At 32.7% G+C, this 27,410-nt stretch overlaps 1 protein-coding gene across 1 annotated transcript in view; it reads right to left on the bottom strand.

Annotated features, from left to right (window-relative positions):
* LOC127709118 (Ig-like and fibronectin type-III domain-containing protein 2) overlaps positions 1-27,410 on the bottom strand; it is a 240,951-nt gene that overhangs the window by 202,682 nt on the left and 10,859 nt on the right. The window contains exons 2-4 of the mRNA XM_052214467.1: positions 24,517-24,629; positions 904-1,010; positions 262-370 (exon numbers count right to left, since the gene is read on the bottom strand). Coding sequence (XP_052070427.1) covers positions 262-370; positions 904-1,010; positions 24,517-24,568 — 268 coding nt within the window. The 5' untranslated portion in view covers positions 24,569-24,629. The remainder of the gene's footprint in view (positions 1-261; positions 371-903; positions 1,011-24,516; positions 24,630-27,410) is intronic.

The following is a 27,410-nucleotide window of genomic DNA, read 5'->3' as shown; positions in this document are numbered from 1 at the left end:
TTAATGAACCATGATTGAGGTCAAAATGCTAAATGATCTAGGTTGAAATGAAACATGCCATTGCTAATATCCGTGAGTTACTATTTGTGGTTCCTCTTAAACTGATCTAAAAACAAACTTTAACATGTAAATATGCAATAGACCATGACTGAAGGACTGCAAAATTTTGTCCAGGCAGATAAAAATTAAGCTGTTTTTTAAGATGCCTGTATGCAGACAATACAATATACAATCATTGCCTTTCTCAATATTATTACATACCTGAAGTTTCTCCTTGTAATACCTCAATTTTATAATGATTCACGTCACTGACTTGTAACTTGTCTCCCCTTGCTATGAACTTACTGTGGTCAACAAATTTCCATAACACCTGTAACAATCTCGTCACCATCAATTTTAAGTCATAATTATATATATTCATATTTTTCTGAGATCTACCTCAGAACAAAAACTTAACATCATTTTCATTCATTACTAGCATGACTAGAGGAAAACAGAGATACAGAAAATAATAAAATTTGCATATTTTCGATATACATTCTTTTCCTGCCAGATAAAAAGTCTCACCAAATTTAGAAATCATCATGATCTTTTGAAAACATCTGTCTTCTCTTACACTTCTATCTGTATAAGTATTTGTTCAGTATTCATGCTAGATTTGTAGCCAAATTGAGACACCATTTTTGTCCTATGTATTAATAGGGTTTTAAACAAGAAAGACTGAAAAACATGGGAGAAACATAATCTGACTCTTTGCCTACGAGTAACATTATTTCTCTAAAGGTTGTCTGTTGAAAATTTATTAAAACTATCTTGAGCGAAGAAATGTTGTAACATATATAAATGGCAACTAAAGGAGAATTAACATTTTCAACTTTTGATTTTGACATCTAAATTACTTACAACTTCATTATTAAGATCTTTGATCTGACATAACATCCATACTGTATCACCAACAGATTTTTGTATTGGAGATGTTTTTTGGGTTGTAATGGTGGGACTACATTGTACTGAAAACAAAAGAAAACAATAACATATTATCTATATTCACTGAGCTAACCCATTTCATCAAACAGCTCAATATCAATCAAAGATAGCACACAACCCAATTGTCAAAATTATTTTAATAAATTGTTGACACAGAGATATGTCTGGCCTGTTGGCATAAAATTCAGAAATAGACAATCTGATGGACAGTAACATGGTTTACTAATTCAGTCACTAGACCATTATCTAATGGGCAGGGCCTCAGAATAGTCGTCAAACTGATAGTAATGCAACTTCATACAAAATATCATTGATCTATCACATGTACATCCTATCAAACTTACTTAAGCAGGAAACTTAACATTGAAAATTACTAATTGATTCAAAGTCTATGAACCATGACCTAGGGGGCAGAGCCTCAAAATAATCAGATAGTAATGCGACTTCATACAAAATATCATTGATCTATCACAAATAGAACCTATCAAACTAACTTAAGCAGAAAACTTAACATTGAAAATTGCTAATTAATTCAAAGTCACTGGATCATGACCTAGGGGCAGGGCCTCAAAATAATTGTCAAACTGATATGTACCGATGGTAATGCAACTTTGTTTTAAATATCAATGATCTATCACAAGTAGTTCTTATCAAACTAACTTAAGCAGAAAAACAAAACATTGAAAATTGCTAATTAATTCAAAGTCACTAGTCTATGACCTAGTGGGCAGGGCCTCAAAATAGTCATCAAACTGATATGTACTGATAGAAATGCGACTTTATGTTAAATATCAATGATCTATCACAAGTAGTTCCTATCAAACTTACTTAAGCAGAAAACTTTACATTTAAAATTGCTAATTAATTCAAAGTCACTGGTTCATTACCTAGAGGGCAGGGCCTCAAAATAGTCATCAAACTGATATGTACTGATAGTAATGCAACTTTATATTAAATATCAATGATCTATCACAAGTAGTTCCTATCCAACTAACTTCATCAGAAAACTTAACAATTTTTGAAGCCGTAGTTGCAGCCGCAGCCGGAAAAGCAATCCCTATGTCTTGCTTTCTGCGACAGGCAAGACAAAAATAGATCAAAATAGCTTATCTATGTCTTTATCAAGACAGCAATTTATAAGCCAATAATTCTATTATACCTATCTAAACTGGTCCTTTGTGGGTTTATCATCAAAATTATTCCATTGTTTTTTTAAATTTCATTTCTTGCTACTAGAAATGGTGGTTGCCTTGTTTGACAGCAGTTTAGAATCACAATGTTTTTTTAAGGGTTTGAAAATGTATTGATTTCCTAACCTTTGACAGCAAGACAATAAGATTTTCCCCCTAAAGTCTTCAACAGATAAATTGTTACAGACATATGCATTTGGACAACCATGCAAAACGAATTTTGCTCAGGTGAATGAAACACCAACAATAAATCCTTAAGTTGACAGTGAATTTCCAATATGAATTCACTCTTTGCTCAAAATGCTACATCTTGTATTATGAAAATAATTCATTGAAATGAATAAGACAATGTAATGTACATTTTTTTTTTTGCAAACGGCTTTTCAGAATATATGGGTATGCCACATTCTTTGTGTGCCTGTCTCAAATCAGGAGCCTGCAGTTCAGTGAATGTCGTTAGTTCATTTCGGCCATATTTGTTTTTGGTAAATTGTTTTGTTATAAATTATAGGCTGATAGTTTTCTCAACTGAATTGTTTCCTATTTTTCAAGTCTGGGCCTTTTATAGCTGCATGACTATACGGTATGGATTTTTCTCATTGTTGAAGGCTGTAAGGCTGCCTATAATTGCTAATACATCCATGCATTCGGACTTGTGAATAGGTTTCTCATTGGCAATCATACCACATCTCCTTATTTTATATGGCTCTATTTCCTATAATTTTCAGATCGTTTTAAAATTTGTACCCATTGCCGGCCAAACACAACCCCTTCTTTGAATCCATTTCTCCTAAGAATTACTATGATCAATACTTGACAATTTTCTTACTGGTCAAATACTTTAGCTGTGTCCCTGTCATGGAAATCATTTCTGGAATCTGCTTTTATTATTTCATAAATATGTTCCTTGCACAAAAATATATGCATGGAATAGCTGGGTCTACAAAATCTAGAGGCTCTCAAGAGCCTGTGTCGCTCACCTGTATTTACTGATGCTTTGGAAATCATGTAAAATAAGGTTAAAATCATAATTAATAGTATAAGATATTAGATATTATAATGATATTTAAGATAATAACAAAAAACTGCAAAATTTTTGTAAAATTACTAACTCAGGGGCAGCAACCCAACAACGGGTTGTCAGATTTGTCTGAAAATTTCAGGGCAGATAAATCTAAATCTGATGAACATTTTTGCCACCTGTCAGATTTGCTCTAAATGCTTTAGAGATATAAACCAAAAACTGCATTTTACCCCTATGTTCTATTTTTAACCAAGTCGGTCATGATGTTTGGAAGGTGGGGTCATCGACAAATTTTTAAAACTAGATACCCTAATAATGATTATGACCAAGTATGGTTAAATTTGTCTCAGTAGTTTCAGAGAAGAAGATTTTTGTAAACGATTACAAAAATTTACAAAAAATTGTTAAAAATTGACTATTAAGGGCAATAACTCCTAAAGGGGTCGACTGAAAATTTTGGTCATGACAACTTATTTGTAGATCTTACTTTGCTGAACATTATTGCTGTTTACAGTTTATCTTTATCTATAATAATATTCAAGATAATAACCAATAAAATGCTTCGCTGGGCGCAGCTTGATACGACCGCAGAGGTCGAACCCTGAACAGTTGGGGCAAGTATGGACACAACATTCAAGCTTGATACAGCTCTGAATTTGGATTGTGATTAAATATTTGACACAGCATAGGTTTCTGACACAGAAAGAATGTGGTCTAAGAACTTCAATTTTTTTAATTTACCTATTATGGTCCAATGTCCAAAATCAAAATACATGGTTAGATTCAGCATATCAAAGAACCCCATATATTCAATTTTTGTTGAAATCAAACAAAGTTTAATTTTGGACCCCAACTTGGACAAACTTGAAAACTGGTCCCATAATCAAAAATCTAAACACGTTTAGATTCAGCATATCAAAGTACCCGAAGAATTCAATTTTTGTTAAAATCAAACTAAGTTTAATTTTGGACCCTTTGGACCTTAATGTAGACAAATTTAAAAAACGGGACCCAAAATTAAAAATCTAAAAACACGGTTAGATTTGGCATATCAAAGAACCCCGATAATTCAATTTTTGATGAAATCAAACAAAGTTTAATTTTGGACCCTTTTGACCTCAATATGAACCAATTTGATAGCGGGCCCACAAATAAAAAATCTAAATACATGGTAAGATTCAGCATATCAAAGAACCCCATATATTCAATTTTTGTTGAAATCAAACAAAGTTTAATTTTGGACCCCAATTTGGACCAACTTGAAAACTGGGCCAAAAATCTAAAATCTAAATACATGTTTAGATTCAGCATATCAAAGAACCCCATATATTCAATTTTTGTTGAAATCAAACAAAGTTTAATTTTGGACCCCAACTTGGACCAACTTGAAAACTGGTCCCATAATCAAAAATCTAAACACATGTTTAGATTCAGCATATCAAAGAACCCCAAAAATTCAATTTTTGTTAAAATCAAACTAAGTTTAATTTTGGACCCTTTGGACCTTAATGTAGACCAATTTAAAAAACAGGACCCAAAATTAAAAATCTAAATACACGGTTAGATTTGGCATATCAAAGAACCCCAATAATTCAATTTTTGATGAAATCAAACAAAGTTTAATTTTGGACCCTTTTGACCTCAATATGAACCAATTTGATAGCGGGCCCACAAATAAAAAATCTAAATACATGGTAAGATTCAGCATATCAAAGAACCCCATATATTCAATTTTTGTTGAAATCAAACAAAGTTTAATTTTGGACCTCAATTTGGACCAACTTGAAAACTGGGCCAAAAATCTAAAATCTAAATACATGTTTAGATTCAGCATATCAAAGAACCCCATATATTCAATTTTTGTTGAAATCAAACAAAGTTTAATTTTGGACCCCAACTTGGACCAACTTGAAAACTGGGCCCATAATCAAAAATCTAAACACATGTTTAGATTCAGCATATCAAAGAACCCCATATATTCAATTTTTGTTGAAATCAAACAAAGTTTAATTTTGGACCCCAATTTGGACCAACTTGAAAACTGGGCCAAAAATCTAAAATCTAAATACATGTTTAGATTCAGCATATCAAAGAACCCCATATATTCAATTTTTGTTGAAATCAAACAAAGTTTAATTTTGGACCCCAACTTGGACCAACTTGAAAACTGGTCCCATAATCAAAAATCTAAACACATGTTTAGATTCAGCATATCAAAGAACCCCAAAAATTCAATTTTTGTTAAAATCAAACTAAGTTTAATTTTGGACCCTTTGGACCTTAATGTAGACCAATTTAAAAAACAGGACCCAAAATTAAAAATCTAAATACACGGTTAGATTTGGCATATCAAAGAACCCCAATAATTCAATTTTTGATGAAATCAAACAAAGTTTAATTTTGGACCCTTTTGACCTCAATATGAACCAATTTGATAGCGGGCCCACAAATAAAAAATCTAAATACATGGTAAGATTCAGCATATCAAAGAACCCCATATATTCAATTTTTGTTGAAATCAAACAAAGTTTAATTTTGGACCCCAATTTGGACCAATTTGAAAACTGGGCCAAAAATCTAAAATCTAACTACATGTTTAGATTCAGCATATCAAAGAACCCCATATATTCAATTTTTGTTGAAATCAAACAAAGTTTAATTTTGGACCCCAACTTGGACCAACTTGAAAACTGGGCCCATAATCAAAAATCTAAACACATGTTTAGATTCAGCATATCAAAGAACCCTAAGAATTCAATTTTTGTTAAAATCAAACTAAGTTTAATTTTGGACCCTTTGGACCTTAATGTAGAGAAATTTAAAAAACGGGACCCGAAATTAAAAATCTAAATACACGGTTAGATTCGGCATATCAAAGAACCCCATTGATTCAATTTTTGATGAAATCAAACAAAGTTTAATTTTGGACCCTTTGGACCTCAATGTGGACCAATTTAAAAACGGGGCCCAAAATCCAAAAACTTAATACACGGTTAGATTCAGCATATTAAAGAACCCCAAGAATTCAAGAATAAAACCCCATTGAAATTGATCAAGAAATAAGCAATTTATACGAAGTATCTTCTTTTGCACAATACTGTGCAATTGAATATTTCTTGCTATTGCGCAATACTGTACAATTGACAATTTCTTGCTATTGCGCAATATTGTGCTATTTGATATTTCTTGCTATTGCGCAATACTGTTAAATTGAAGATTTCTTGCTATTGCGCACTACTGTGCAATTGAAGATTTTTTGCTATTGTGCAATACTGTGCAATTGAAAATTTCTTGCTATTGCACAATACTTATTATATAATAATTTACACATCCTGTTTGGTGTGTATCTCCTACCATATCATTATTATTTGCTTTTAAATATAAATCAGAAATAACCAACTTAAAATGGAAAATTTTAAAAGAAAAAAAAAAGGAAAAAAAGAAAAAAAAAAAAAAAAAAAAAATCCCCCCCCCCCCAAATTTTTTGAACCCCCTTATGATTCATCACCCCCAAACTCAATCCCAGCCTTCCCTTTTAGGTATGGTACCTTGCAGTACAATTTCAGAGAGATCCATACACTTGAACACAAGTTATTGTCTGGAAACTAGAAAAATGCTTATTTTTGGCCCCTTTTTGGCCCCCAATTCCTAAACGTTTCGGGCAATTACCCCCAAACTCAATTCCAGCTTTCCCTTTGTGATATGGAACCTTGTAGTACAATTTCAGAAATATCCAAACACTTACACACAAGTTATTGTCATGAAACTAGAAAAATGCTTGTTTTTTGCCCCTTTTTTGGCCCCTAATTCCTAAAATTTTGAGGCAATTACCCCCAAAATCAATTACAGCCTTCCCTTTGTGATATGGAACCTTGTGGTACAATGTCAGAGAGATCCATACACTTACACACAAGTTATTGTCTGAAAGTTACAAAAATGCTTATTTTTGGCCCCTAATTCCTTAACTGTTGGTACCATAACCCCCAAAATCAATCCCAACCTTCCTTTCGTGGTATTGAACCTTATGGTGAAATTTCATGGAGATCCATTAACTTAAACTAAAGTTAGAGTGCGAAAACCAATGTGTCTTCGGACGACGCCGGACGACGACGACGACGACGCCAACGTCATACCAATATACGACCAAAAATTTTTTAATTTTTGCGGTCGTATAAAAACTGCAAAATTTCCTTAAAATTACCAATTCAGGGGCAGCAACCCAACAACAGGTTGTCAGATTTGTCTGAAAATTTCAGGGCAGATAGATCTTGACCTGATAATCAGTTTTACCCTATGTCAGATTTACTCTAAATGCTTTGGTTTCAGAGATATAAGCCAAAATCTACATTTTACCACTATGTTCTATTTTTAGCCATGGTGGCCATCTTGGTTGGTTGGCGGGGTCAACAGACATATTTTTTAAACTAGATACCCTAATGATGATTGTGGCCAAGTTTGGTAAAATTTGGACCAGTGGTTTCAGAGGGGAAGATTTTTGTAAAAAGCTAACGACGTACGACGGACGCCAAGTGATGAGAAAAGCTCACTTGGCCCTGTCCAGCACTATAGACCACAAGGCCACCTAGACTGAACTAATAATTCAGCTTTCAGAGGCCTAGTGTTACCTTTCCTCGTCAGTAGAATCTAGAGTTGTAACACAGTACATGATATATTAGGCATGAAGATGGAATTGATTGCAGATTAGCTAAATATCTATCATAAAGGATCGTAAGACGCAGTCACAGAAATAATTATTTTGATAAGTACGTCTAAACAAGTGACAATTCTACGACAGATTCATCCATTGGATCACCAGTGAAGGTGATACACGGCTGAAAACACATATTATATTCATAATTACTCTAAATATCAGCACAACAATGTTAAATCTGCAAATTTGCAGAAGCAATTTTTTGTTCTTCCCTTGCTGTGATTTCGAACTCATGCTATTGGGATATCGAGACAACACCGCCTGCACTGTGTCCAGCGCTCTAGACCACATGGCCACCTAGACTGAACTATATATATATATATATAAATATAAGTACGTCTGAACCAGTGACGACTCTACAACAGATTTTATCCATCGGATCACCAGCAGTGATGGTGATACAAGGCTGAAAATACATTCTGTATATATGTAACACTCCCAAATGTGTCCATCCCCCCAAATGTGTCCGATTCCCCCAAATGCGTCTTTTTCGCCCAAACGTGACCTTAAAATCCCAAATTGCCCAAACGTGTCCAATTTCACATCCCTCAAATGTGTCCGATAATTGTTATTCGCCCAAACGTGTCCACTTTAAACGCCACAACGTCTCAAAACGTTTAGCGCTAACATGTCTTCAGTGAAATCAAGGACATCTGGAGTATAGCTGTAATGCTGCGTATAGACAAATGTCCAAGCCTAAGTGAAAGGTGAAAGATCTTCTGCTCTAAACTAAACAGACACTAGATAGGAAAAAGAATGGGGCACAATAAAAAAATTAAATTCATGTGAATCTCACGTACCTCAAACGAGCTTATATGTGAAGCTCACGTGAAATCAGTTCATGTTAGTTTCACGTGAATTTCATGTGAAAGTCATGTGAATTTCATGTGAAAATCACATGACTTTTTTCATGTGAAATTCATGTGAATTTTTAGAATAATGTTATTCAAATAACATCTTAATGTTCAAATCTAGTCCAAAATATGAAAAATACCATTTTACTTGCAGTGGCTTTCTTTTTTTCTATCAATATGATTATTATTGTTTTAAATTTTACATTGTTTTAAATGGAGGTACTTTGCACTTAAGAAATCAAAACGTGTTCCCAGTGCTTCAAATATTCATTTCAAGTGGTCATTTATTAACATTAGTTTGTTCAGCGTCGGTTGTTAATATTTAGCATGATTGCAAGTCAATTTGCAACACATAAATTTTTCTTGACTGTTGTTTGCTTAATGTCCAGTGGCAAATATGTCATGCATATTTAGAGCGAACATAAAAATTGCAATTTATTAGTTTTAATTTTGTACAGTTACATTCATCGTATTACTAAGTGAATTATTTTGGACTAATACAGTGTTCTCCCCAGGATTTTTGGATAGCACCAGGGTAATGCGTGTGAACAGCTTGGTGAAATGATTCATACAATCAGTTGTGTCGCGTGGCGTCGCTATATTTCTAGTTACTGCAGTTTTTATGTCTCTTGTTTAGTTTTAATACTGTGGTACTGTGTTATGTCAGAATATTATTGGTTAAAAAGATCAATAAACAGTTTGTATACTTTTAATATTTTTTTTAAATAAATAAAACATGATTCATTACATAATATTCATCTAAATTTAAAGTAATTAAATCTTTTATAAAATCCATGATCAATAAAAATAAAATATCATTCAAACAGGAACATATATATTGTTAGATATACTGTTCCCAGATTCAAAAGAGAACAAAAATGTTCAATTTAAAAAACCTTTCTAGTTTCTAGAAAGAAATTTGTTGTATGTGAAAGGATTCCTGTCATAAGGAGATATAAAATTAACAAGAAACAAAATTGTGTAATAATCTGAACCAGTTTCTATCTTAAATTTTAATAAAAAGAAATTTTTCATAAATTTTATTGCGAACCCAATGAAAGTTTTCCACAGTGCCATCTCTATCTTGACCAGGTATTTAAACTTTTGCAAGTTCACCTGTCCTATTGAATAGATACAATAGCTATTGTTCTCTGTGTAGTTTATTCTCTGGGACCTTTAAATTTCTTCTAAGAGAAATCTATCATTCATTGATTAAATTACCTGAGTAAAAAAAATTTCTTATATATAGACAAAAATACTGTTTTTATACTCATTAACTGCGTGTGATGATGTAGTTATTCAATATTAATAATATATATTTTCATTCAGTTTAATATAAACATTGATTCAATCATAAAAATTTGATTTCTGACAAAACTTTCAACATTGTTCCTTTTAAAAAAAAATTTGTTTGACATAAATAAGAACTTGAAAATAATGATGTTTCAAATTAAGATCTTCTTAAATGTATTCTATAACTAAACAAAAAAAAATCAAATTTCAATAGGAACATTGATAAAACTTTTGTTAGAAATCAACTTTTTATGATTGAATCAATGTTTATATTAAACTGAATGAAAATATATTATTAATATTGAATAAATACATCAGCACACGCAATTAATGAGTATAAAAAAAGTATTTTTGTCTATATATAAGAATTTTTTTTTACACAGGTAATTTAATCAATGAATGAAAGATTTCTCTTAGAAGAAATTTAAAGGTCCCAGTGAATAAACTACACAGAGAAAAATTGCTATTGTATTCATTCAATAGGACAGGTGAACTTGCAAAAGTTTAAATACCTGGTCAAGATAGAGATGGCACTGTGGAAAACTTTCATTGGGTTCGCAATAAAACATTTTGCCATAGATTTCATGAACATGTAAATATTAGCCTTTCTTCCCGTATGAAAATTTCAACAGGAGTTCAACTGGACTCCAGCTGGACTTGAGACGTATTCCAGTCTGACTTTGAAAAGTCCAGTCTGACATGAGCCGTACACGTACTTTTTCTTATACTTGGGTTATTTGCCAGCCGGTATTTTCTTAAAAGTCCAACCGAACTTTTTGTAATGCTGACAAGAAAATAAACACGGCTGGACTTTTGAAGAAATTTATTCCTTTCTGTAAAATGATCAGCAGGATTTTTGTCTTAGAAAAATTAACATTCATTTATGAGCAGGAATTTAGACTTAGAAAATTCTTTAACATCAATTAGAAACTTGAGCCATATAACAGTGATTTAATAGCAGTTAGTCTTGTAGAAATGTGCCATCTGTTTTCAATTAACCTCAGTCTGGACAGGTCACAGGAAGTACCATCTCCACAAAGATTGAGGCCATATGTAGGAGAACACATTTCGAAATACATATTTCTGCAATTACTATATATATATATCACTTTTATTAAAAATTTCATAATTAAACAAATTAATAATTGATTTTCTTTTTTTAATCTATCACATATTCAAAATTAAGGCACATGCAATTAGTCATAAGAGGAACATTTAAAACAACTCCTTAAACAACCTCATGTATTGCAATACAACACAATTTGATTTTGGAATAAACAGGAAGATGTGTCTTCTTTCTTGAACAAAATGAGAATTTTACATAATTGTGTGTAAAGCAAATGTTTGGAAGTAGTTCTTTTCACATTAAAAAGAGAAGATGGATCCTTCTGACTGGCATCAATGACAAAATAATTAGGAAGATTGCTGTTTGCATGTGTTTTGGATTGCATATTCTGGTAAGTGCAATAAATTGAATTCCACCATTTTGGTGGTATCTGATATGCTCTTTTTATTCAAAATATAAATAGAATAATTACAATATTATAAATAGCTTAATTCTTATTTTTGAAGAGTAAAAAGAATAAAAAACCTACATCAAATATTTATATTCATGCAATAATTTTCATCTTGTCTGTTATGTCACTGTCACTTCCTGTTTTGAATTGTTATCAGGTTATGTAAAAAAATGTATTGTTATATTTTTTATTCCCTCTGTATTAAGGAATGGTTATTATTTGAGTTGTTTTGAAAGTTTTTTAATTTCTACACTTTAAGTGATTTTCAAAGCCAACTTTATTTTATTTTTAGCCACTTTAAAATTATTTAGGCTATTATAACCACAAATTATTAGAAGTTAGCATTTAGCTTCTCAGTTCCCCATTTCTTGGTTTTGCCAGTAAGACAGTACAAAAAAGAAAAAGAAATAACCAGTATATATGCATAATGTCATCTGTTGTTTTTGTATTTTCAGATTATAGCAAGGGATGCATGATGCAAATTAAATCAGAAGAACCAACCATCTGAAGAAAAACTGAGCAGTGGCGGATCCAGGGGGAGGGTTCCGGGGGTTGGACACCCCCCCCCCCCCCCCTTAATCCTGAGTTAGGAACCCCCCTTTTGAAAATGGCAGGATTTGCCCCTGCTGAGATCATCTTTAAAAGTCAAACCGCACTTTTTGAAGTCCAGCTGGACTTTTTAAAGTTCAGCCGTTCTTTGTAAAGTCCGGCTGAACTTTAAAGAGTCCATATTTTTGCCATAAATGCCAGATGGATTTTTATTCAGACGTACTTTTATTAAAGTCCAGCTGGACTTCATGAATCGGACTCCTGCTAATTTAAATATTTCGAGCCGGTTTACGGCTAATTTCGCTGAAAGTCCAGCCGGGGTATCTATTATAAGCAATTCAAAGAAAAGTCCAAATGAATATTATAAGTACGGTTCTCAGTACGGCTACAGTACGGCTACTGTCCGGCTGGAGTACGTGTCATGTTTTTCATACGGGTTGTCTTTGGTGATAATCAAACATAGATACAGACTTAATACTGCACTGAAATCCAAATCTTTATTTGTCATGATCCATTTCAAAAGAATTGCTAAATCTATAAATTTATCTTAGGTCTATAGATCTATAAGTAACATATTCAATATCAACAACAAAGTCTCCCTATTTTCCCGCCTAAATGACAGGAAGTAGATATAAATAGATTTAACATGTGCTTATGGATTAAAATTGCAAGATCACTTCTATCTGTTATTCATTAATGATCATATGGATATATATATCCAGTTTTAAGGTACAGTCATGCATTTTATTTATAAAATAGAATAGATTGCAGTTAATTGTAAATAATCTTGAATATTCTATGTGAACTAACTGGGTCATGTGTTGAATTACTTGTTGAATGTTTGAAACCGGAATAGCATGCAATAACTATGTCATAATTAAAGATAAATTTGGCCATGGTTTAATCAGAGACATATAAAACTATATAATAAGTATTGAGCTAACTTTATAATGTACAAAATATGTACCGCCGTGTGTACAACTATCGGGTCAACACGGTTTGTGTACAAAGTATTTGCCGACTTGTCAGGTGGTGAGTGAAGCCTTAAAATAGTTATCTTTGATCATAAAGTTATGATCTCTAAATTAAAACACAAAAGAATCATGTAAAAAGTGTTAATTATATCGGTTAAATCCAATCAACAAAGGTTAATCTCATAAAGGTAAATCAATCACGTGGTGTAAACAATATGTGTTGAACTGGTTTGAACTGGTCAAATTTCACCTGGAATTTTATACCGCACGGAAAAGATTTAACAAATCGTTTAAAACTTTACCGATTTACGATTTTTTAACTGAAAATTTTAGCACCACGGAGAAAAATTATACATCGCGGTAAGAACGATACCACCACGGTGAAAAATTATACATCGCGGGCCCGCGGTCCTTTAAGGGCCTGTGGAGAACACTGACTAATATACTCCGTTGCTGTATAATAATCTTAATAATGTATGAGGATATAACACAGTCTGCTTCCTACTGAAGTGGTGTCTAGGCTTTTAACGAATTACTGGCCCATTTTTACAGCAGCAAAACAAAACTAAGGTTCCTTTGATGATATTGATTGGATTTGTATTTAAACAATATATGAGATTACAAATCGCTATTTAATGACGGTGGACTTTTAAAAAAAATATGGACTCTATTAAGCGTTCATAAAAGGAAAACTTGTCCTCGTATGGACACGTTTTGGGGATTGGATACATTTGGGTGTTCATAACTAGAGGCTCTCAAGAGCCTGTGTCGCTCACCTGTATTTACTGATGCTTTGGAGATCATGTAAAATAAGGTTAAAATCATAATTAATAGTATTAGATATTAGATATTATAATGATATCTAAGATAATAACAAACTAGAGGCTCTAAAGAGCCTGTGTCGCTCACCTTGGTCTATGTGCATATTAAACAAAGGACACAGATGGATTCATGACAAAATTGTGTTTTGGTGATGGTGATGTGTTTGTAGATCTTACTTTACTGAACATTCTTGCTCCTTACTATTATCTCTATCTATAATGAACTTGGCCCAGTAGTTACAGTGGAAAATATTTTGTAAAAATTTACAAAAATTTACAAAATTTATGAAAATTGTAAAAAATTGACTATAAAGGGCAATAACTTCTTAAGGGGTCAATTGACAATTTTGGTCATGTTGACTTATTTGTAGATCTTACTTTGCTGTACATTATTGCTGTTTACAGTTTATCTCTATCTATAATAATATTCAAGATAATAACCAAAAGCTGCAAAATTTTCTTAAAATTACCAATTCAGGGGCAGCAACCCAACAACGTGTTGCCTGATTGATCTGAAAATTTCAGGACTGATAGATCTTGACCTAATGAACAAATTTATCAACGTCAGATTTGCTCTAAATGCTTTGGTTTCAGAGATATGAGCCAAAAACTGCATTTTACCCTATGTACTATTTTTTAGCCATGTCGGCCATCTTAGTTCGCGGGCGGGGTCATCGGACACAATTTTTAAACTAGATACCCTAATGATGATTGTGGACAAGTTTGGTTAAATTTGTCTTGGTAGTTTCAGAGGACAAGATTTTTGTAAAAGATTACAAAAATTTACGAAAAATGGTTAAAAATTGACTATAAAGGGCAATAACTCCTTTAGGGGTCAACTGACCATTTTGGTCAAGTTGACTTATTTGTAGATCTTACTTTGCTGAACATTATTGCTGTTTACAGTATATCTCTATCTATAATAATATTCAAGATAACAAGAGTGCACACGCTGAAATGTCTCGCCTTCTTTTCTAATCATTGATATTATGTTGATAGTCCTAAATATAAAGCTTTCTTACAACTGTCACATAAACTTAACATTAACCAAGAAAACTAAACATTGACCAATGAACCATGAAAATGAGGTCAAGGTCAGATGAACCATGCCAGGCAGGCATGTACAGCTAACAATTCTTCCATACAACAAATATAGTTGACCTATTGCTTATAGTTTAAGAAAAACAGACCAAAACACAAAAACTTAACACTGAGCAATGAACTGTGAAAATGAGGTCAAGGTCAAATAAAAACTGTGCGACTGACATAAAGATCCATATATAGTTGACCTATTGCATATAGTATTAGAAAAAAAGACCAAAACTCAAAATCTTAACTTTGACCACTGAACCATGAAAATGAGGCCAAGGTCAAATGACACTTGCCAGTAAGACATGTACACCTTACAATCATTCCATACACCAAATATAGTTGACCTGTTGCTTAAAGTGTAAGAAAAACAGACCAAAACACAAAAACTTAACATAAGTAATGAACCATGAAAATGAGGTCAAGGTCAATTAAAACCTGCCAGACTGACATGTACATCATAAAATATTTCCATACGCCAAATATAGTTGACCTACTGCATACAGTATTAGGAAAACAGACCAAAACACAAAAACTTAACATTTAGCAATGAACCTTGAAAATGAGGTCAAGGTCAAATAAAACATGCCAGACTGACATGTACATCGTAAAATATTTCCATACACCAAATATAGTTGACCTACTGCATACAGTATTAGAAAAACGAACCAAAACACAAAAACTTAACATTGAGCAATGAACCGTAAAAATGAGGTCAAGGTCAAATAAAACTTGCCAGACAGACATGAACATCGTACAATATTTCCATACACCAAATACAGTTGACCTATTGCAAACAGTATTAGAAAAACAGACCAAAACACAAAAACTAAACTATGACCACTGAACCATGAAAATGAGGTCAAGGTCAGATGACACCTGCCAGTTTGACATGTATCCCTTACTATCATTACATACACCAAATATAGTAGACCTATTGCTTATAGTATCTCAGATATGGACTTGACCACGAAAACTTAACCTTGTTCACTGATCCATGAAATGAGGTTGAGGTCAAGTGAAAACTATCTGACGGGCATGAAGACCTTGCAAGGTACGCACATACCAAATATAGTTATCCTGTTACTTATAATAAGAGAGAATTTAACATTCCAAAAAATCTGAACTTTTTTTTCAAGTAGTCACTGAACCATGAAAATGAGGTCAAGGACATTGGACATGTGACTGACGGAAACTTCGTAACATGAGGCATCTATATACAAAGTATGAAGCATCCAGGTCTTCCACCTTCTAAAATATAAAGCTTTTAAGAAGTTAGCTAACGCCGCCGCCGCCGCCGCCGTAGCCGCCGACGCTGCCGCCGCCGGATCACTATCCCTATGTTGAGCTTTCTGCGACAAAAGTCGCAGGCTCGACAATAACCAAAAACGGCAAAATTTCCATAAAATTACCAATTCAGGGGCAGCAACCCAACAACATGTTGTCCGATTCATCTGAAAATTTCAGGGCAGATAGATCTTGACCTGGGAAACAAATTTACCCCCATGTCAGATTTGCTCTAAAGGCTTTGGTTTCAGAGATATAAGCCAAAATCTACATTTTACCCCCTATGTTCTATTTTTAGCCATGGCAGCCATCTTGGTTGGTTGGCCGGGTCACCGGACACATTTTTAAAACTAGATACCCAAATGATGATTGTGGCCAAGTTTGGTTAAATTTGGCCAAGTAGTTTCAGAGGAGAAGATTTTTGTAAAAGTTAATGACGATGGACGACGACGACGACGACGACGGACGCCAAGTGATGAGAAAAGCTCACTTGGCCCTTTGGGCCAGGTAAGCTAAAAACTGCAAAATTTCTTTAAAATTACTAACTCAGGGGCAGCAACCCAACAACGGGTTGTCGGATTCGTCTGAAAATTTCAGGGCAGATAAATCTAAATCTGATGAACGTTTTTTGCCACCTGTCAGATTTGCTCAAAATGCTTTAGTTTCAGAGATATAAACCAAAAACTGCATTTTACCCCTATGTTCTATTTTTAACCAAGTTGGTCATGATGGTTGGAAGGCGGGGTCATCAGACAAATTTTTTAAACTAGATACCCTATTAATGATTATGGCCAAGTATGGTTAAATTTGTCTCAGTAGTTTCAGAGAAGAAGATTATTGTAAAAGATTACAAAAATTTACGAAAAATTGTTAAAAATTGACTATTAAGGGCAATAACTCCTAAAGGGGTCAACTGACAATTTTGGTCATGACAACTTATTTGTAGATCTTACTTTGCTGAACATTATTGCTGTTTACAGTTTATCTCTATCTATAATAATATTCAAGATAATAACCAATAAAATGCTCCGCTGGGGCACAGCTTGATACGACCGCAGAGGTCGAACCCTGAACAGTTGGGGCAAGTATGGACACAATATTCAAGCTTGATACAGCGCATGAATTTGGATTGTAATTAAATATTTGACACAACATAGGTTTCTGACACAGAATGAATGTGGTCTAAGAACTTACAAAATTTTAATTTACCTATTCAAACCATATCATTATTATTTGCTTTTATATATAAATCAGAAATAACCAATTTAAAATGGAAAATTTTAAAGAAAAAAAAGGACCCCCCCCCAAAATTTTTTGAACCCCCTTATGATTCATCACCCCCAAACTCAATCCCAGCCTTCCCTTTGTGGTATGGTACCTTGCAGTACAATTTCAGAGAGATCCATACACTTGAACACAAGTTATTGTCTGGAAACTAGAAAAATGCTTGTTTTTTGGCCCCAAATTCCTAGAATTTAGGGCAATTACCCCCAAACTCAAACCCAGCTTTCCCTTTGTAATATGGAACCTTGTAGTACAATTTCATAAAGATCCATACACTTACACACAAGTTATTGTCCTGAAACTAGAAAAATATTTGTTTTTTTGCCCCTTTATGGCCCCTAATTCCTAAAATTTAGAGGCAATTACCCCCAAAATCAATCCCAGCCTTCCCTTTGTGGTATGGTACCTTTACTGTACAATTTTAGAGAGATCGATACACTTGAACACAAGTTATTGTCTGGAAACTAGAAAAATGCTTATTTTTGGCCCCTTTTTGGCCCCTTATTCCTAAACGTTTTGGGCAATTACCCCCAAACTCAATTCCAGCTTTCCCTTTGTGATATGGAACCTTGCAGTACAATTTCATAAAGATCCATACACTTACACACAAGTTATTGTCATGAAACTAGAAAAATGCTTGTTTTTTGCCCCTTTTTGGCCCCTAATTCCTAAAATTTGGAGACAATTACCTCCAAAATCAATCCCAGCATTCCCTTTGTGATATGGAACCTGTGGTACAATGTCAGAGAGATCCATACACTTACACACAAGTTATTGTCATGAAACTAGAAAAATGCTTGTTTTTTGCCCCTTTTTGGCCCTTAATTCCTAAAATTTGGAGGCAATTACCCCCAAAATCAATCCCAGCATTCCCTTTGTGATATGGAACCTTGTGCTACAATGTCAGAGAGATCCATACACTAACACACAAGTTATGTCTGGAAGTTACAAAAATGCTTATTTTTGGCCCCTTTTTGGCCCCTAATTCCTTAACTGTTGGTACCATAACCCCACCTTCCTTTTGTGGTATTGAACCTTATGGTAAAATTTCATAGAGATCCATTCACTTAAACTAAAGTTAGAGTGCGAAAACCAATGTGTCTTCGGAAGACGACGACAACGCTGGAGCCCAACAATGTTAGATCTGTAAATCTGCGGAAGCAAATTTTTTGTTCTTCCCTGGCCGGGATTCGAACTCATGCTACTGAGATATCGTGGCACCAAATCGCCTTGCATTATGCCTGAAGCGCTAGACCACTCGACCACCTAGGCTCTATATAATAAAGCTGTCGGTGGCCATGTGTTACCTTTCCTCGTCAGTTTTTATCTAGCGTCGTAACACAGTACATGATATATAAGGCATGAAGATGGAATTGTTACAGATCAGCCGAATTATCTATTGTAAAGGATCCTACAAATTAATGCAAGATGCAGTCACAGAAATAATTATATTATAAGTACGTCTGAACCAGTGATGACTCTACAACAGATTTTATCCATCGGATCACCAGCAGTGATGGTGATGCAAGGCTGAAAATACATTCTGTATATATAATTCGTCTAAAAAACAGCCCAAAAATGTTAGATCTGTAAATATATATATATATATTGGTGCCAAATATGACATATATATTCTAAAATGTTTTAAGAATTGTTTTAAATTATAGAATACATATATTGATTTAAAATACTAAAAATGATTTTTAAAAATAAACAAATAACTTATAACAAGGAAGACTTTACAAATATTGATTTTAGGAATATTTTATTTGATCTAGTAAAGGATTATATCTGCTTACAATATTCATTTAATTGTTTTTTTTCCTCTTTATATTTTCATGTTTGAATATATTAGCAATATCATGATTGTTTTTAATTTCAAAATCTTCACTTTTACACAAATAATCGCAATATGAATAAAAGTAAATGGGAGGAAAACATCAACTAGATGGCAAACTAAAAACACTAGTTCAAGAACATAGACATCAAGATGTCATTATATAACAGTCTTTAACAATGGACAAGTGGCAAACCATACAAAAATCTCCAAATATACAATGATATAAAAGGGTCTACCCAACATGCCCAAATAAATTTTAAAAGACAGGATTTATACCTCAGACACTATCATTTAATTTACAACTATCATTAATTATGTTTCTATTGACCTAATGAAGCTTACATAACAATCACTTTTGATCTGTGACACAAAAGCTTTTCTATTTTGATGGCAATGATGCTACAAAATTATGGCATTTTTCCCCCTTTAATAGTGGAGGAACTGGAAATTGGTGTATAGAAAAAATATGAAGAGACAGTGACAATTACCATTGAAAAAGACCAGAATGTTTTTGGTGGGGTTCGTGTTGCTCAGTCTTTAGTTTACTATTTTGTGTTTTGTGTACTATTGTTTGTCTGTTGGTCTTTTTCTTTTTTAGCCATGGCGTTGTCAGTTTATTTTCGACTTATGGTATCTTTCGTCTCTCTTTTACATGTGGCAAGAATTTCAACTATTTCAAATATATAATGAAATATACAACAAATTTACTGTAAACTGTATTATCATGGATACTTTTACTCCTTCCACTCTTTCAAGCTGACTTTTGCAGCAATACATTTTTGCGTTTTGTTTATGTATCCATAAAAGAGAAATTCCGGTTTGACATATTCGCCACTATTTATTTCTAAATAATTTTCTACTCAAAAACTTTTCTTATTAATCATTTTGGAAAATTTTTTGGTTTACAGAATAAATCATACACAATATTATACTGATAACAGGAAGGCAGACCAAATAAAACGAAAAAATGAATGTTACTATCATGTCATCAACTGCCTTGATATAAAAATTCAAGCAAAAACATATATATGTTCAAAAGAAGTATGAAGAACTGAAAAGAAATACACACTAGAATGGTCATGTGGCATTTTTAACACAAAAGAGCAGTTAATGATAACAAATGTTCATAAAATAACATAAAACAGAACGGTCAATAATCCTTGACATATAAGTTCATCAATGGTCAACAGAACATGAAAAAAAGTTCATAGAAAATTCCATTCATTATACACATACCAAGGAAATCAAAATAAGGAGGATATGATGCATACAAATTACAATGATCAAATATTGAATAATATTCTATACTTAACATTACATTGTACCGGTACATAAAATATTATGCCACATGTATATAAAACTCTTGTCATGCTTAGGGGTTTAATGATTTTCTGTCTGTGATGACATATATATATTATATATAGCTATGAGCATTGAACCTTTATGCTCCTACTTTTATTGGTTTTCATCTTCATCAGAACAGCAGCTATTGCCTCTGTGTTTCATAATACTTGTACATTGTATATGTATATATGAGAACCAATGATTTCAAAGATCAAAGATCATGCGTAAATGCTTGATCTCAAATTTGTGAAATCATATTGAATCTCATATATCAAATTCAAGAAATTTTTAGTTACATATATATTACATCTTGAAAAATCCAAACTCAACATAAAAGAGGTCCCAGGGATTCTGTGATTCTATGTGAGATACAGTGTTAGAACTTCAATAGTTTATTTAGAAATGATAAAAAAGTGGAATTAGAATCCATGAGAGAGCAGAAGATAGAGGGTTTACTATTACGGTCCCGGGCAAACTGGCATGAAAATGGTGAAAAATGTTCCCAATATTTTTTTAAATTAGAAAAGAGAAATTTTATAAAGAAGACAATGGTTGAAATGATTGGTGATCAGGGTAATCATATATCTGACCAATCCACGATTCTCTCAGAACAACATAATTTTTATAAAAATTTGTATTCAAAGAGAAAAATTGATTGTTCAAGTGAAAGTTTTTTTTCTCACGATGTTGCCCTTACACAGGAACAACATGACCTGTGTGAGGGTAACTTGACATATGAGGAATGTGCTATAGCATTGAGTAAGATGAAAAATGGAAAATCCCCAGGAAGCGATGGATTTACTGTCGATTTTTTCAAATTCTTTTGGAGAGATCTTGGACCATTTGTTTATCGATCATTATTCTATGGATATGAGTCTGGTCTTTTTTCAGATTTTCAATATCAAAGTGTCATAACTTGTATACCAAAAGAAGGAAAAGATAGGCGATATATTAGTAATTGGCGACCTATCAGCCTATTAAATACAGACATTAAAATAGCTTCTGCAGCTATAGCAAACAGAGTCAAGTCTGTATTACCATTTATTATTAGTGACACTCAAAAGGGATTTATCAAGGGGAGGTTCATTGGGGAGAATACTAGATTATTGTATGATTTGATGCATTATCTTGAATATCACAACATGAGCGCCTTACTTTTATTGGTTGATTTTGAAAAGGCATTTGACTCTGTTGACTGGGTCTTTTTACAAAAAGCATTAAAAAGTTTTAATTTTGGTCCTTCGATGTGCAGATGGTTCGAGACTCTCTACAAAAGTGCTAAAAGTTGTGTAATCAACAATGGCAATCTATCAAATTTTTTCAATCTTGAGAGAGGTTGTAGACAAGGGGACCCACTCTCCCCTTATTTGTTTGTTATTGGTGTAGAGTTATTATCTTTGAAACTTAAGTCAAACCCCAAAATTCATGGTATCCTCATCAATGAAAAACAAACACTATTAAGTCAGTATGCAGATGATACTTTTCTAACTTTAGATGGTAGTGAGACATCACTACAAGAAAGCCTCAATTGTTTTGATTCTTTCTATATGTTATCTGGATTAAAAATGAACAAATCAAAGACAAGAGCTGTCTGGATTGGTAACAAAAAATATTCTGATCAAATATTGTGTCCTAATTACAATCTTATGTGGTCACACACAAACTTTAAACTTTTAGGAATAGATTTTTCGCTTGATTTAAAATGTATTCTTGATATTAATTTTAGAAAAAAGATCAGCTATACTAAAAAGCGGGCAACATAGAAAATTAACATTACTAGATAAAATTACTGTAATTAAGACTCTGGCATTACCGAGACTGATTCATTTGTTGACTGCCCTGCCAAATTTACCTCACTCACAATTAAATGAGCTGAGTGCTATGTTTTTTAATTTCATTTGGAATGGTAAGACTGATAGAGTCAAGTGTAGTACTCTTATTGCAGATTTTTCACAGGGAGGATTAAATATGGTGCATTTGCAGTCTTTCTGTACATATCTTAAATTATCTTGGGTAAAGAGATTTTTATCAAATCCAGATGGTACTTGGCAGAATTTATTACTAGCAGAACTAAAACAGTTAGGTGGTGACAGAGTCTTTACATTACAAAAGGATAAGATTAAAGAAGTTTCAAATTGCTTAAAAAATCCATTTTGGAAAGACATATTTGATTGTCTACACATGGCAAAGCCCTATACAAAGTTATGTGTTCCAGAAATTTTGTCATTGGATATTCTAAACTTTATACCAATATCTGAATATCCTGTATATATGAAATGGAAGTTATATGGTATACAGTTTATAAGGGACATTGTAGATAGTCAAAGTAAATCACTATTAACATTTCAACAAGTAAGACAAAAACTTAATTTGGAAAATTTTTTGAAATACTATAGTTTATTATCTAACATTCCAAAATATATCAAAAAATACATCAAAGATTATTGTGATTTGAACTTAGAAAATTTTGTTCCTTTTGATGCATTTTCTAAAAGGATCTTGGAAAATAAGAAGTTAAAATTTGTATACAGAGATCTTGTAGATAAAATATGCATACTCCCATATGAGAAATTTTTGAAATGGGAGGATGTAACAAATTCTGAAATCTCAGAATGGTCGAAGTATTTTTCTCTTTTGAAAAGATGTTGTAGTAATACATATTTAAAGAATTTTCAATATAAAATATTACATAGAATTATACCTACTAATACATTTTTATATAGAATTAAGCAAAAGGAAACAAGTCTATGTACCTTCTGTAATGAGGAAGAGGAAACAATAGAACATTTATTTTATGATTGTAATGTTACATACAATTTTTGGTTGTCATTTTTACAGAAAATCAAATTATTTGATGAGCAATTCAGCATCAGTAAGATGGAAATTTTACTGGGATTTATTACTAAGAGTTTGTTTATAAATTTGTTAATTATTATAGCTAAAAACTACATCTTTAGATGTAAGTTAAGAAATATAGCTCCTAGTTTTGTAGGACTTAAATCCAGAATAAAACAATACCAATCAAATGAATTTTATATTGCAAACAAAAATAATAGAGCAGCATCTTATGAAAGATTCTGGTCCCCACTACATACAATTTTTTCATGATTTATTATCGTTTATACTTTAAATTATACTATAGTGAGCAGTTGATATTTGATTTTTACTTTATATATAGACATACATGCATACTAATGGTAAGATCGCAATGACTGTGTGTAAGTAGTGAGAGAAAGTGTGAGTGTGAGCAGCTATATTTATTATTTTTTTTTTTTTTTTTCTTTAATAACTATATTCTTGAATTATGATAATGAATATAAATTAAAAAAAAAATGGATAGTCTTGTATATAACTTTCAATGTTTGCCCCAAAAACCATAGTCAGGTGGTGATTGTAGGGGTATTGTAAAATCCTGACTATTGAAAACAAATAAAAGATAAAAAAAAGTTTATTTAGAAAGATCTAAAGATACGGAAAAAATCATCTAATTTAATTTACAACTAAATATAAAGAAAGTATATCTGCTATTAAAGTTATTCACTATATTCATGAAATATTTCAAGTTTTATATATACAGTAGTTAAAATGTACCACATTCGCCTGAAGGATAGTATATTCTTAACATTAATTTAAAGTTGAAGGCCGTTTCATGTTTCAATGCCATTAAAAGGATTGTTATATAAAAGTTTACTTATTGTGAACCACATTTATGTTGACGATTATTTAATTCTTTTATGATTATTTTTTCTTACCTGCTGAGGCAAGGAATGATGTAAATATAGTTAATATCACAGTTAGGCTCATTGTTGCCGTCTTATTTCTCCACACTAACAAAAATTTCTATCACATATCTGCTTCTGAAAATCTGAAATAAACAAACAGATCTACCCTGTATTTTTTGTCATGGTCTGATGTTCACCTAAATATATATTACAAACTATAAAGTTATATACCATGAATACTGTCATAGATTTATATATAACCCTACATTATAATCAAGACTACTGAACCTAGGTATTCAACATATAAAGGCATTATCATTTCAGTATGGATTGCAAGTAAAAAATGAAGTTAAAAGATCAAATTAAGAAACTCAGAATTTTTTATTTCATTATTTTGCAATTATTATCAATATTAATAGTAGAGTAATTTCTAATGTGATACCAGACCATGTTATAGTACGAAATTACTAAGAACAAGAGGCTGTCAGAATGACAGCAAACCGGATTTTCCTGCATGAAAATGATATTTGCAATTCTGGACCCCAAAACAGTATCAAGTCAAAAAATATAAATGAATTTTTGTAGGCCAAAATCAATCTAAGTGTCTCTTTTCCCTACATAAAGGTGTACAACTCAACAACACTAAAAGCTAAAATCGTGAAAATCGATTTAGACCTTCATAAAATTAGTCATAGGAAACAACATATCTAAATTTGAAAAGATTTTGTCAAAGTGTTTTCAAGTTATTGCACGGACAACGCTCGAAGTATCACTTTTCGCTACTTGAAGGTCAACAACTCAACGACGATAAAAGCTAAAATCGTGAAAATGGAACTTGACCTTCATTTAATCACAGTAAACAACATATCTAAATTTGAAAAGATTTTGTCAAAGCGTTTTCAAGTTAATGAACAGACACTGTTTGGCAGCCGCCCTCCCGCCCGCCTTACATCCTGTACATCCCCAAATCAATAACTTATTTTTCCTTCGGAAATCTGGTAAAGCTGTCAGAATGACAGTAAACCGGTTTTTTTAACATTTATTTGTGACCTGGCATTTTTCAATAGCATAAGGACCATAACTCCTGAACGGTAAAAGTGACAATCATTAATATTGAACTTGACCTTTATCATGTTTATTTTGTCATCAGTAACAACATATAAAAATTTGAAAAGCTTTGGTTGAACGATCCATGAGTTAAAGCACGGACACGACTGGAAACACCATTTTCAATCTTTCAAGAACCACAATTCCTGAAAGAAGAAAGTGAAAATCGTCAATATCAAACTTGACCTCCATTTTGTCATCAGTAAAAACATTAAAATTTGAAAAGCTTCGGTTGAACAGTTCATGAGTTAAAGAACAGACACGACTGGAAACACCATTTTACAATCTTTCAAGAACCATAACTCCTGAATGGTGAAAGTGAAAATCGTCAATATTGTACATGACCTCCATTTTGTCATCAGTAATAACATATTAAAATTTGAAAAGCTTTAATTTTGGTTGAACGGTTCATGAGTAAATGCATGGACACCTTTTTGCTGCCGTCGCCAACCCACCGGCCGCCCTCCTGCCCGCCCACTGTACATCCCCAAATCAATAACCGATTTTTCCTTCAGAAATCCAGTTAAAAATTAAAATGAGTTTTTAATGCGAAATGGTCATTTGTTAATTTTTTGTATTAATAACTTATAGCATTAATTTATGATTTTACCTTCAATGCTTCATTGTCTGATCATCATGCCAAATAAAATAAAATGCTCGGCTTGGGCGCAGCTTGATACGACCGCAGAGGTCCAACCCTGAACAGTTGGGGCAAGTATGGACACAACATTCAAGCTTGATACAGCACTGAATTTGGATTGTAATTAAATATTTGACACAGCATAGGTTTCTGACACAGAATGATTGTGGTCTAAGAACTTAAAATTTTTTAATTTACCTATTCAAACCAAATCATTATTATTTGCTTTTATATATAAATCAGAAATAACCAATTTAAAATGGAAAATTTTAAAGAAAAAAAAGGAAAAAAAAATACCCCCCAAATTTTTTGAACCCCCTTATGATTCATCATCCCCAAACTCAATCCCAGCCTTCCCTTTGTGGTATGGTACCTTGCAGTACAATTTCAGAGAGATCCATACACTTGAACACAAGTTATTGTCTGGAAAATAGAAAAATGCTTGTTTTTTTGCCCCTTTTTGGCCCCAAATTCCTACACATTTAGGGCAATTACCCCCAAACTCAAACCCAGCTTTTCCTTTGTGATATGGAACCTTGCAGTACAATTTCATAAAGATCCATACACTTACACACAAGTTATTGTCCTGAAACTAGAAAAATGCTTGTTATTTTGCCCTTTTATGGCCCTTAATTCCTAAAATTTTGAGGGAATTACCCCCAAAATCAATCCCAGCCTTCCCTCTGTGAAATGGTACCTTGCAGTACAATTTCAGAGAGATCCATACACTTGAACACAAGTTATTGTCTGGAAACTAGAAAAATGCTTATTTTTTGCCCCTTTTTGGCCCCTTATTCCTAAACGTTTTGGGCAATTACCCGCAAACTCAATTCCAGCTTTCCCTTAGTGATATGGAACCTTGTAGTACAATTTCATAAAGATCCATACACTTGAACACAAGTTATTGTCATGAAACTAGAAAAATGCTTGTTTTTGCCCCTTTTTGGCCCCTAATTCTCACATTTTGAGGCAATTACCCCCAAAATCAATCCCAGCATTCCCTTTGTGATATGGAACCTTGTGGTACAATGTCAGAGAGATCCATACACTAACACACAAGTTATGTCTGGAAGTTACAAAAATGCTTATTTTTGGCCCCTTTTTGGCCCTTAATTCCTTAAGTGTTGTTACCATAACCCCCAAAATCAATCCCCACCTTCCTTTTGTGGTATTGAAC

Source organism: Mytilus californianus, unplaced genomic scaffold, assembly GCF_021869535.1.
Source record: "Mytilus californianus isolate M0D057914Y unplaced genomic scaffold, xbMytCali1.0.p SCAF_7, whole genome shotgun sequence".
Lineage (NCBI taxonomy): Eukaryota > Metazoa > Mollusca > Bivalvia > Mytilida > Mytilidae > Mytilus > Mytilus californianus.
Note: the sequence above shows the minus strand (reverse complement) of the source record. Positions and strands in the feature narration are given on the sequence as shown.